General features: G+C 39.6%; 2 protein-coding genes across 2 annotated transcripts in view; both read right to left on the bottom strand.

Annotated features, from left to right (window-relative positions):
• Positions 1-2,925: 2,925 nt before the first annotated feature.
• BHLHA15 (basic helix-loop-helix family member a15) lies at positions 2,926-5,197 on the bottom strand. The gene is made up of 2 exons (XM_062588610.1): positions 5,156-5,197; positions 2,926-3,522 (listed from the first exon to the last, which is right to left on the bottom strand). Exon 2 carries the CDS (start codon positions 3,457-3,459, stop codon positions 2,926-2,928), a length of 534 nt encoding a protein of 177 aa, XP_062444594.1. The 5' UTR covers positions 3,460-3,522; positions 5,156-5,197.
• A 3,315-nt stretch (positions 5,198-8,512) lies between these two features.
• Positions 8,513-13,570, bottom strand: part of LMTK2 (lemur tyrosine kinase 2) — a 42,368-nt gene continuing 37,310 nt past the window's right edge. Inside the window, exon 14 of the mRNA XM_062588609.1 lies at positions 8,513-12,529. Within this exon, the coding sequence (XP_062444593.1) occupies positions 12,501-12,529 (29 nt within the window). The 3' untranslated portion in view covers positions 8,513-12,500. The remainder of the gene's footprint in view (positions 12,530-13,570) is intronic.

The raw sequence follows: 13,570 nt of genomic DNA, 5'->3' as shown, positions 1-13,570 counted from the left end.
GTCCATTTATGTATGTATGTATGACTCGTGTGTGTGTGTTAATTTCTGGTAGCTCAAATTCTCCTATGCCTTTTAAAATAAATTACTATTACCTATGTATTTATTAAACTATTAAAATAGTGTCATCCATTGCTCCTAAGAGATGCAACTAGAACACTGTTTTCAGAAATGCAATCATTCAAACACAGATGTTACGCTACTTACTCAGATAACTTTTTTTTTTTAAGTTATCTTCTGATAATTATGATAATATTTCTATGCCTGCTGCAATAGGCCCCACCCAGGATTTCCCGAGAGAAGCAATACACAGGTTCTTCCTTGGTGAATTCCTCTCTAAACATTTCAGCAATCATTCATCAGCATTATTCTGAGGGATAAGGCTGTAGCAAACAAATCAGATAGATCTGAGATAGATGTGTGTATCAGATACAATGTAACCTTTTAACCTGCTGCCAGATCTTGGAATAGTGAGGTATACCCCATCTGACCCTTTGTGTATTTAAGATGCAGAAAATGAGGAGGAAAAAAAGGGGCTACCTCCGAGAGTAGGCAAGTTTGTACGCTATGCAGCTTTGGTCATTTATTCAAATGTGCACATTGCAATTACTTAAAAGGCTGACCTTCATTAGCCTTTCTAGTCTGAATGCTTCCCAGATGCTGCTGAAGCCCTATCCCTCTAAGCAAGCTTTCTTCAGCTTACATTTAGCATTTTATCTCCTTCAAAAAATGTTAATGATTTCTATGGAAGTATTATGACTGCTGACTATAAACATTTACTGAAGCTTCATCTCGTCGTGACTGTTACGTGAACAGAAGCCTCACTCTAATTCACTACGGGCTAGTGGTTAGGTAACATGTTTTGTTTTCAATATAGGCTTTACTGTCCAAATCTCTGTCAGAGGGATATGGGATTTTAGAAGTTAAAAATGTAGAGAAGATGTTACATATATTTTAACATGTTTATATACTGCCTGATAGTTTGGCTTCCCCTTCTGTTAAAAATCTTCATACCTGCTGCTCCTTCCAGTTCATTGTAAAACAGTAGAGAAGCACAATGACCTTTGAGTACCTAAGTAGGTATTTTCCTATTTTAGCAATCTGCTTCTGCAACAGAGAGGAGGGTGTTCTGCTAACAGAAAACTGCATTTTAAAAGGTGACCAGATAAATCCCAATGAAGTATCTCTTCAGATAAAAGAGGAAGTACAACGACTGAAAGAAAATGCCTTGATGATATTTCCTTCTCCTATTGCACACAAATATGTTAAGGAGCAGTTGTATGAAGTAAAATACAGCACAATTAAGGGAAATCAAATCTGCAAGACAAACGAAATAATACTTTCATTAACACTGGGTATTAGGAGTGCTAACTGCAAGCATTTTAAAGTCTGAAAAGAGTTCTGAATCTATAAAAAACAAAGCCAAGGAGGCAGGATCCAAATCTTTTCTCAGTAAGAGTGCCACACATCTAAAATACATTACATTGTTCTATATCATACCTGTAGACAGCTATGGTGGAGAAGAATTCTCATCCCTTATTGGCCTGTCTTTGAAACCTTACACTTTGGTCCAAATGAAATCACCACACTATCAGCCCTGCTGGAGCAAAATAAATAGCATGTTACAAACTATTAAGTGCAGCAGTTCTCTTCAGTCCCCTTCTTTAACAGATCTGCTAAACCCTTCCTCAGCCTCCTTCTCTCCTTGCATAGCCCTACTTAACAGGGGGAAGGACTACTTAAGATGCTGTATCAATCCCACAGGTGAACAAGATCCCAAATTCTACCTTTGCTATCCATACCACAGAGCAACAATTGTCCTACCATTGTAGGACTTCAGGGGTATGAAGAGCTGCAACACAAGAGCTTCACATGCAACGCATATTGCAAAACCAACATAACCAACAAAAAGGGCACGTATAAAAATTCTTCAGGTATAAAAATAGGAAATGAGAGTTTCTCAGTCACATAAAACTTTTTAGAATGAGATGGGAAATGGAAAAAAAGCTCCTTTGTCTTGTTGGAAGAGCTCCTCCTTCTTTTATTGTATTTCATAATGTCAGAATCTAGCATTAGCCCAGAAAAAGAAATCCAGATTATGTTGCAAGTTTTATTAGCACATAATTAGTAATTGGATAGATCGCTGTCTAACTTGTGACTATACTAAAGTGTTCTTATCACCATTTTTGCAAAGATCATAAGTAACTTGCCCATTATTTAATGGACGGAGGCTGGATGCTTTAGAAACAGACAGAAAAATGTCCTTACTCTGGAGAGCTTACAATCTAAGGAAGATTCGTAAATGTTTACATTAAGAAGTACTTTCAAATGTTAATCGTGCTCTGCAACAATCAAAATATACTGCATGTTTTAAATTCAGTAATACATCCCAGTGGTTGGGACACCAGGAAAGTAAAAGGGAGCCTTCCATTGATTTCAGTGAGCTTCAGAATAGATCCAAAACACCCAAGATAAATATGCAGATTTGGTGGCTGGGTTCTCATGTGTACCACTTCGCTCAACAGGTTAGTCATGGTTTTTAATCTTCCTCAGTAGTTAGATAGTTAAGGAAGAATCAATTCATTAAATGGCTGGAAAACAACATTACAGCCCAGTACAAGTGAACTCAGGTGACACAGGGCTTAAACACATAACTCACAACACTTCTAGGAGTGTAATTTTCAGAAGTTAATAAATAAATTACTTTCTGCAATTCAGCTGTGGTATCACAGGATAAATTCCAAAACACCTCAAAAAAACTATCCACACAAATTTTTAATGTGTAATATAAGCTATAACCACAAATGTCACCTGATTGTCTTTTTAAGAAAAAAAAAGAGCAATATGGAGACACAAAAACAATCTCTTAAAAACTCTAGGTATTGACATATACCATCAAACAGGAAAGAAAGAGAATGAAGGGAGCAGCTAACTATGGCTGCTTTGGCTGAAGCTCTGAATCGGCATGGAATATTTTTTTACACTTTCTTCATGTCCACCATCCCCATGCTGCTGTTGGTATTGCTGCTGCAGTTTTGATCCACTGGTTCCCCCTGTTCCTTCTGCAGCTGGAAAATGTCCATTGGACATATTGAGTATAATAGAGGTCAAGGATTTAATGTAATTTTTGGCCAACGTCAGAGTCTCTATTTTGGAAAGTTTATTGTCAGCTCTCACATGGGGGATCACCTCCCGCAAGGCCTGGAAAGCGTTGTTGAGCTTGTGCATTCTCTGCCTCTCACGTTCATTGCTTTCCAGCCTCCTCAACCGTCTGTCTGTATTGCTCCAAGCATGCTTGGCTCTGGCTGCAGTACTCTTGCTGCTTTCCTTGCTTCCCCCCTTCCTCCTTTCTTTGTGTTGCAAGCGTTTCACCAGTTCTTTCTTTCTCACCGTTGACTCCTCTGAAAATGCTTCTTTATCAACAGTAAGCCTTTGCTTCTTTCCTTTGGTTTTAGTTTTCATGTTTCCATTGACATTCCAGCCTGATCACCCTTAAATGAATCTTCTGCACTAAGCATCAATATGCTGTAAAAACATGACATCAGAATCTCTAACGGTTGCACAATTCCATGCTAAACAAATACTTGTATACAAGTTTGAGGTGTTTGTTTACTTGTTCAGTACTGGAAAACCATGATCAGCTGTTTTAATTCAGTGATGTTCATTTCAGGAGTTGTGAATGCCGCGGGTCAAGGTGACCTGTGCAAATGAACACAGGAGAAACCCCCTTTTTACATCCACTGAAACAAAGGTGCAGTGAACATCACTTACTGCTATCCTTGGGTATGGAAAGCCAAAGGAAAAACAATCTCTACCTTCTCAAGAGTATGCCACAGCCTGGAAAGACCTCTCTTCTGTAACTAAAAGGGCTCCAAGCTCATTTGGCACTGACCATCCATTTGTATGTCTACTAGGATGTTTTAAACTGAAACCAAATTGGTTTTTGCAGTGTGCAACTGGATTTAAAACCAGTAGCTCCATTTCATGTATCAAATTGACTGCACATTCAAATAATGCTGAAGTCGCTGGGTAAGGGCTGTGCTGGCATCACTGCTGGAATCATTCTCAGAGAGTAGAAATACTGGACAAATTCTCCTTTCAGCTACACCGCTCTCATTAGTTTACGTGCAAAGAGGGTTTAGGCAGTCATGACACATGAGAAAACACATTGACAGAAACCACATCAGTACACCCATACTAAAGCATCTTGCCCTCAGAGAAAATGGGACAGATATTTAAAAAACAGGCTGAGATAATACTTGTCCAATTTAAAGACCTCAATAAGCAGAGAGAAGGAAAAAGAGAGAGAGAGGCGCCACAGAAAGAGTGAACCGCAAACCACCATGAGTAAAATGGTCAATTAGGTTTGGTAACACACTGCTTCTGTTTTTTGATCTCAGCTGTTTCTCTTTTCTCCCAGCTCTAATTACTGCAGGTAACCACACTGCGTCATCATACACACACAGACAGCGCACAGGAGCATTCAACAAAAGCCTCAAACTGACTGAAAAAGTAACTTCTCCTTGAGCTCCTGGTAATCTGCTTTTTGTGGGAATAGGTTTCCACTGTGTATATATATGAGCAGTCCACTAGAGGGAAACATGACACACAAATTCATACAAGAGCTCAGGCGCTTCTCCTAAACAACATGTTCTCTCCCACGTTGCCTATGCAATCTGGTCTAGCTCCCACACACATGCAGAGATACACACACCTCGCTGTGTGTCTTTTTGCACACAGCCTGCCTCCCTCTCAGCAAAGCAAATGAGAAAGGAAAGCAAGGAGGTCAGCTACTGCCAGATCAGCAGTGCTCAGCTAAAGATTTTTTTCTTCTCTCGCCATGACCCTTCATTCCATGTTTCAGTGTCTCTGCATTATCATTTACTTTTACATCTCATCCTTGAGGTGCCAGCTGCATCCGTTACAGATAGCTCCAGCAGCTCCTCGTTTGTGGCCTTCCCAGCTCTCTCAGTTCTGCTCTTTGAGGCTGATACACAGGTGGGAGAAAGCCTGGGTATTAGTTACACCCAGAAGAAAGCAGTCAATTTTAAAGTAAGGTGTCAGCTCCAGTACAGCAAAGGACAGAGTGGAAGCAGGCCAAGCATTCGGATGCAGCATTAAGGAGGGTTTCATTATGCACTCAAAAGCAGCATCTCACCCTTCTGATATCATGGAAAGCTGCTGGGAGAAAATACTTTGCTCTTGCACCAGCAGTCGAATAATGGTGGGGTATAACTGTAGTTTCTGCCTTGATACAATAACGGTAGAGCAGTATTTACTCTCCAGTTTAACCAAAAAGACACAGCAATGCTCCTTCCTTCTGTGTTAACATGGCAGACGATGGGCAGTGGTTTTATCCCCCTCCAAGCTCAGATGCTGTGCCAACACCAGGTTTGAGGACAGCAGCCTCTCAGCAATCCTCCTTCTAGCACCGAAGGTCAGTATTACCAAGACTCCATGTATTTTCAAAACACTTCCGCTTTCTTCCAGTCCGCCTACGTGTAGAAGCTTAAGACCAAAATCGTAAGAAAATATGTATATTTATTCTGATGCTTCTAGGTAAGAGTGGTTAGTCAGTGAGACAAGAAAACCCCAACGCCCCGGCCGCAGGTGCTCAGCGGAGCACTTCTCGCCTACCCGGATCCACCAGAAAAGGGTGGGAATTCCCCAAGAAGTTTGCTCAGGGCACCAGCCAGGCCGAGAGGGGGACAGCTCCAAGCCACTGCGGGCGCCTAGGAGAAACGCGAGCGACACGCGGGTGCCTTCAGCAAGAAAACCAGAGCAGAGCCAAGGGTTTATCCGCCCAGCTCGCCGCGCAGAGGAGGCGCAACCGAAGGGCGGTGAAGCAAAGCAGGCACCGAGATCGGCCCTTCTCCATCCTCCTGCGCGAAAAGCGCCGCCGCTCTTTGACAGGGGACGGCCGGCGGGACGCGGCCAGCGGAGAGGGGGGAACCTCGGCAAAGGGCGGCCCGGGGGCGCAGGCGGGATGGGTAAGAGGATACTCACCTGACTGAGGCGTGCTGCAACGGCCGAGAAACCGCCTCGGGGACCCAGAACCAGGCGCCCCGCGACGCCGGGGGAGGCAGCACGGCTACGCGAGAGGGGACCGGGAGCGAGAGGCGACCTGCAGGGACACACGAGCCGTCGGGGGCCGGCGCCGCCCGCCTCCGCCCCACACACAGCCTGCCCTGAGGGGCGACGGTGGCGCCGCGCGGGGAGGCGGCGGCGGCCGCGCGCGGCCTGAGGCGGCGGCGGGAGGGCGGGAAGGCGGCGGGCGGCTGCTCGGCCGCGACACGTCGCCTTAGCGGCGGCGGCGGCGGGGGTGGGGGCGGGCCCGGCCCGGGTCCTCGGCGGCTTTCCTCGCCTCCACGAAACGCCTTCGCTTTTTTTTTTTTTTTTTTTTTTTTTTTTTTTTTTTTTTTTTTAAATGACCCGGTGGACACAGGGCCTAAGAGCTGGCAGAGCTTCGCTGCAGTTGCTGTTAAATCCAGTAAAAGCCAGGTGATGGCTGAAACCGCAGCGCTTTGTCCCAAACCCACCTTTCTGAAACGCAACAGGGGAAGAAAACTTACACCTAACACCTCCCAGAAACGCGATCTAGGTGTCAGCGGGCAGCAGGGCTGCCGCGCGCTCTGCCGCAGGGCGGGCAGCAGGCCTGCGCTGCCGGGGGACGCTGCACGGCCACGCAGCTACAGCACGCTACTTCATACACGCAACAACTATTTTCCACGTGCCCTGCAGAAATAAAAGCAAAAAAGCCAAAGCATTATCCCACTTCAGTCATTTTACAATATAAAAAGAGGCTAAAAGTTCTGCCCCTGCCCCAAATGACCATGCCCCCATACACACCAGTTTATTCGTTAGGTGGTCCTTCAAAACCTCCCTTAAAAGTGAGTTTAGCTTTCCAAGGCAGATGGTGTGCAGATCTCCCCATTCACTTTTTAGTGACAAATCGCAGTCTTAAATCCCAACAGGATCTTAACGCAAGCACCTAAGGCACTCGGGAGCGGTGCTGCGGTCTGCCCGTGCAGCCGGAAGCGCCCGGCAGTCGCGTTTGGGGGAACCAGCCACCAACTCCAGTGTCTCACGCAGCTCGTCCATGCCCAGGTCCAACATCACAGCTCCCCTTTGCAAATCCGAGGCGTTGCTTTCACCTGAGGCAGTGTTTGCTTACATTTCACCCTTTCAAGGTTTAAGGCAACTGAAATCCAACCCATCTTTGCAGCACTGATCTACCAGGTTTTGGGATCTTCTCAATGAAGGCAAAAGTGCAGTCAGGGACAGCACCTCAGCAGCAGGCTGGTGGAGGCCACACAGGTCAAAGTATAAATGAGTATTTTCACTGTAGGAGGGGTATGTTTAGTACTTACTTTGGTAGCTGAATCATCCAAGAGAGAAAAAAAAAATCTCGCTCAGTTCTCTGTTCTGCCCTGGGCTATGCAAGTTACCAAATTGCCTGTGTGTCAAAGACCCAGAGACAAAGCACCTCCATCCCATACAAGACTGGATGATCGAGACTGAATATTCGTGTTCGTTGGCAGTAGGTTCTGTATGAAGTGACCAGTAAGTGCCATGGGATCTCCGACATCTGTTCTTGATAGTGACCAGTGTCTTAGTCAAAGTTCAGTCCTGTAGTTATATTTTACCTAATTAACTCACCTTGATTCCAGTTTCTTGTTCCAAGGTTTCAACAATTGCCAGGACTCAGAACAGCTGTGATACAACAGCCTCCATTAACTACTTACACGGTGTTTCATCATAATCCTAATGGTTAGCAGGCTAAGAGGAAAGCAGAGGCATCTCCCCCTCCTGCCCCCGGTAGTGCCAGGAGTCAAGTAATCAGAGTATTATGTGAAACAAGCTATCAATATGCACAAATACTTCATTCACCTGGAGACCTTCAGCTAGTTCAGCATATGCACTTGGATTTAAAAGAAAAAAAAGAAAAAAGGAAAAAAAACCCATATTCCTCTTCTAGAAATAAACTCAAATAATGAAAACATGTCATTAATCTGTTCTCTGAAGGGTACTTACAAAATGTAAAATCTGCACTCGCTTCCTATAAAGGCTGAGTTATAGGATTAAAAGCAATAATCAATTTTAAATGTTATGTTCTGTTTGTATTTTGAGTATTGCTTCCCTACTGACAGCATATACATGTCACCTGCTGTTCAATCAAGGGTGACACTAGAAGAAATTAGAAGGTGACTGCACTATTTAATAAAGATTCATTTGCAGGGACTGGGGCTTTGAGCATTTAAGGTATGAAAAAATTACATCCCCAGTCTCTGGACATTAACAAACATATTTTATGACAGCCAACTATACTACAGTGCAGACCTAATCTATTGTTGGTATTTGTGTTAGAATGAACAAACACAGACAAAGAGATTATAAATATATAACTGTATTTTATTTTAATATTAAATATTTTTAAATTACAAGCAATTTATTGAATCACACTATGCATGATAATCAATATACAGTAGAAATTACAATTTAAAAATGTACACAATTTAAAGACATTTTGACCTGAAATTTCATTAACTAGATATATTGCCATAAACCTCATACCTGTATTAAATTACAATAGGAAAACCTCATACCTATGATTTTGTTACATAGTTTCTCATTTACAAATAGAATTAAACATTATATATACACACATCAGTACCATTTATCATTAAGTTACACCTACAACTGTGCAAGTTCAAACAATTTCATAAACAAAACTAACTGTAAGTCATATTCAAGTTTCTGAAAAACAGGCTGCTGGTATTACAAATACTTATTTTCAATAAGTTTATATGATATTTGACTCTCCTCTAGATTTCTTCCAGTCTTGTACCAAAATCCATTAACATACAAGGATATTTCTGTATCACTTAAAGCTGAAGTAATTTTGTACACTCCATTTTTATTTTAAGGCTATTTCTTATAAGGCTAATATACTTTGATTCCACCTTTTACCACCTTCAAAAATAGCCGTGTCACTAACACCTGACAATGCTGACACTTTCACATAGTGCTTAATCATTAAAAAAAAAGTCTTCCTATCAACCAGGCTCCTCATGAAAAAAGATTTAGTACTACATAAAAATCTGATAAAAATACTGATAAAAAGAATGAGGCTTAAATGGCTTTCATTAGTGCATCAACAAAGATATGAAAAAAATGTTTAATCATTTCTTTTTTTCCATGGAAATGGTAGTTTCCATAAATGTAGTTATACACACAATTTATCTGCAGCTTTGAGATTTAGGAGAGTACAGGTGCTTCCATTAGAACTGGACATTTCTCACTTCATTGGCTTCTCACTACAGATTCTCATTTTCAACAAACCTCCTTAGGTGGGAAATCAGATCATTTAAATAACTTTACTAGCCAAATTGAGACAATGCCTTCAATATTCAAATAATCTAGGTTTTCTACTAGAGAAGGAATTAAAATGGAACCAGTCCTCATAATAAACCATTGAAAATAGATACATGTACTTCTAAAACAGAAACCATGCTTAAGTAGCTAGTGCAAGAAACTACATATAGTGTAATGCATGACTCAGGACAAACTCCCTTATTAAAAATGTGTTGGAATTACTAATTTATCTTCATTGTGCAACTGACTGCTCAGTGGATTTACTTTAATATTGCTAGTAGTTTTTCTGATTTTAACTATATATTTTCCCAAAAAGGTCTTTTAGATTATTGTAATCCAGCCTACTGGATTACTAAAATTAAAATCCATAGTTTAAGTGTGGTGAATCAACTTTAAATATTTTTCTTCATTGTATAGCTAAAAAGGATGTTACCTTGCTTAGCATCATACACATCCCAACCTATTCTGGAAAACGTGCTTCTGTGACAATTCATCAGCAATTAGTCCATTTGGACAAAGGAATAAACTTCACTTCTATGTAAGATTTTCTTTAAGCCATGGTAACTGAAGAACAAAAAAAAAAAAAAAAAAAAAAAAAAAAAAAAAAATCACAGATTTCCATTAAGCTAAGGAAATTCCTGATGTGCAGGATGAAATATTGCACATTTGTATGAGATTAATTCAAATACTTGACTTTCCATAATTATAAGAAAGAAAAAGCATAACCAAATTTGTAACATTCAGGAGTATAAGCTTTTATTTAACCTTGAACTGCATTCCAAACCAAGCAATTCAACTTAAGGTTGAGCTCCAGGTCTGATACTTTAGATTTTTCACCACATGTAAGGCAGAGAAGCCCACACACATTTGCAGACCACTTACGGAGAGGTGGTCTTAGGTTTCAATTTTCCTACTTAATTTCTGATATCATGAGAATTACAGAAAACATAGATGAGATACCTTAATCTAGCTGTATCAAGGAATTTAATGTTGGTATTATGGAATTAGCAAGCTGTAATACTTGGTGCACAAAGTCTATTACCTATATTTCAGCAGATATTAAGAGTAGCACACAGTTTCTTTAAGCTCTCTACAGCACATAGTGTAAGCATGTATTAAGAACTACTTGGCTTTGCCTCATAAGTCATGTGTTGGGAAGAGTCCTTGAAAAATTGTTCCTCATATCATATTGAAGTACAGTTCTGACCAAGTTCTGAACCAGAGTGCCTCATCAGCACAAATCATCTCAACAATATATTGGCAACTTTAAATAACCTGCTGTAAATAAATCATTCCCTTTTGATTTGTATGGAAATCATTCTAGTCTTAAGGGCTAAATAATGCTGGAGAAAAAACCCTAACTTTATAGCCCTGTCATTTAAAACACACTTAAAAATCAAAATGCATATAGAGGTATACAACACAGAAGCTTAACACATCTGAAAATATCTAAAATACCAAGCTTTGTGTGATCAAAATTTTCTGTTGACTGGATATAAACACAGAGCACTTGGACTGGCATTGTACTGAAGGCCTGACAAAAAAAGTTGCTAAAATTCAAAATGTTTTAAAACAAGCTAGACTGTTCCTGTGAGCATCTCCCACAGATCCGCGGCTGCATAAGGCATTCCAGGAGGCCAGAGATTGTTCTTTGCTCCTCAACTGAACTCACTTTGGGGTATTAAAGATTTTTTTTTCAAGCAATTTAAAGTATTAAATTCGCCAACTGTATGGTAGAGTATGAGGGTTAAAAACAAAAGAAACACACATGAGAAAACCCACATTGTATTCCTTTCCCTACAGACAAGTTCACAACAAACTTTATCTTGCCTCTTTGGGTCAGCATGCATTTCAAGATGTACTATGGAGTCTGCAGATATCTTTAAGTCTGGCTTGTAAAGGGTATGAAATACGAGTGCCAGCTGACTACCACTTTGGATCAAGACTTTATTCAAATGCTTGAATTATTAACCATTAATCTAATTCTCAATTGTAATAAAATCACCGAGAGGCAGATCTATCACAGGCCTCTGAATGGCAGCTCTAATCCGCAGTCAGGAGGGAAAAAACAGAGGGCTTCAAAATTCATAGAATGAATAAGCAAAGGGACAATTATGCCTAAATCCAGTCTACATTTTTTTTTTTTGAAGATTCATAATTTCCATACTGTTTTATATTAGTTCTTTTGTACAGTTTTTCACCCTTTTCTTTCAAAAGCAGAAATTGTAATGAAAATTGGAAGGTCTTTAAATATGATACAGTCAGATACTATTACTGCTTAAGCAGTCAGTAAGATCATATTCAGGAATGAAGAGACATCTCATCTAAAAAATAATTCCAGAGTATGTCAGATATTCTTTTCCAGTTTCCTATAAAACATGAACACTAACAACTGATAATCATCATTTAGAAATGGTACTGAATATCAGATTTCAGCAAGTCTAACATAACACCCAGAAGTTATGTATGTTTTACAAGTACCGTGCATAGCAAAGGCTACAAAAAGGACAAATTAAACTGGATAACTGGGCCAATTCAACTTGTCATCTTATTTTCCTTGAAAAATTTAATTCTGTACATCAGGAAATAGAGGAAGAATAATCCATAGTGCAATTGTAATAAGCAAAGTAATATGTAGTGATATCTTTTTCAATAAATATGGCTCACTACTGATCAACTATCATTCATACAGTTTCAGCAACACAGCCACCTGTTGCACAGGACAGTTATACACAAGTCTACAACAGGTGTATGTTCAAATAGATAATGAACTACATGGAAAAATATAAAAAGAATATTATACAATCTCATACATAAACCAGACTGTAGTGTAATTGCTTTACTTATTTCTTAAATTATCTGAAAAATACTTCAAGTACTTGAAAACAGCGGCAGAATCATCTTTCAATGAAAAGCAAAATTGCACTGATTTAAAAATACATTACAAAGTTAAATACACATTCAAATTAATGTCCTGATTTAACATTGCTTTCAGTGTTTACTTTCATTTCTTAGTACTTCTCGATTACCTGCGTTACTCCAGGAGATCCAGAGTTTAGATAAAGAAGTTTCAGACACAGAGTGTTTGCATGCTATGTAGGTAATCCCAGGAAGAGGTTTTAATGCATCTAATCTTTTTCTCCATCTTCACTGCTTCCTATTAGGAGAGGAAAAGCCATAAGGTACAGGAAGATTCTTCTGCATAAACTCTCACTTCTTTGCAAGAACTTTCCTAGAACTTGACATTCTGCTGCTTTGCACTTCCAAGTATTGGTTAATATTTGCCTAGAGCTTTCAACTAGTGTAAATATTTGGTACATTTATACATAGACATCTGCTTAATTCACACATTTCAATGTCACTTCTTAGGACACATAAGGCAAAGTAGTATCTTCAAAATAATCTCTTATCTGCAAGTTATTAAGCAGCAAATATTATCTAATCATTAAACACAATACAGGACCAATACAACCCTATATAACAACACCGATTACATTTTAAGACATTGACCATCAGCAAAACTCAATCAGTAATTTTTTTTATAATACTGTATTTTAATCAAGATTAATAACATGCTGATTTAAGCCTGCTCTTTTTTTTTTTTTTTTTATCATTACCAAAGACATAAAGCTTAAAATCATTTTGTAAGAGGCAAGAAGCTTCTGTTAATAAACACTACTATCACCCAAAATTGCTATGAACAGATTGTTCCTCTCCCTTAACAGAGACTATCCTACTCACAGCTCTAGAAAACATGGTGCAATTCTTGACAGGATCTCAAGAATGTACTTTCTAAAAAGCAATTATAAAGAAAAACTGAACTATAAAGCAAGTTCAGACAACAATGGGAGCCAACACATTCTTGCCACCCTCACCCTCTGCAATGAGCTGTGACCTATGACAAGGAAATAACAAGCATGATTAGTTTTCTTTTATAAATTGCCACAGGGTGACAGCTACATAGAATTGCTTAAGACTGCATAGATTTCATTTATATAAATATAGTACTAGTTCTGGGAACAGAAAAAAAATGCAAGTTTGTCTTGTAAGTATTCCAGAAAATATTTAACCATTAGTTTTACTGATTTGGGTGCAAAGACTCTCAGTTTAATACAACTAAAATACAACATCAGATGCAACTTTTACAGAATTAAATATATGCTTATAAGTATAAAATAGAAAAAGATTTAAGTTTGTC

The sequence above is a fragment of the Rhea pennata genome, chromosome 15 (assembly GCF_028389875.1).
Source record: "Rhea pennata isolate bPtePen1 chromosome 15, bPtePen1.pri, whole genome shotgun sequence".
Lineage (NCBI taxonomy): Eukaryota > Metazoa > Chordata > Aves > Rheiformes > Rheidae > Rhea > Rhea pennata.
Note: the sequence above shows the minus strand (reverse complement) of the source record. Positions and strands in the feature narration are given on the sequence as shown.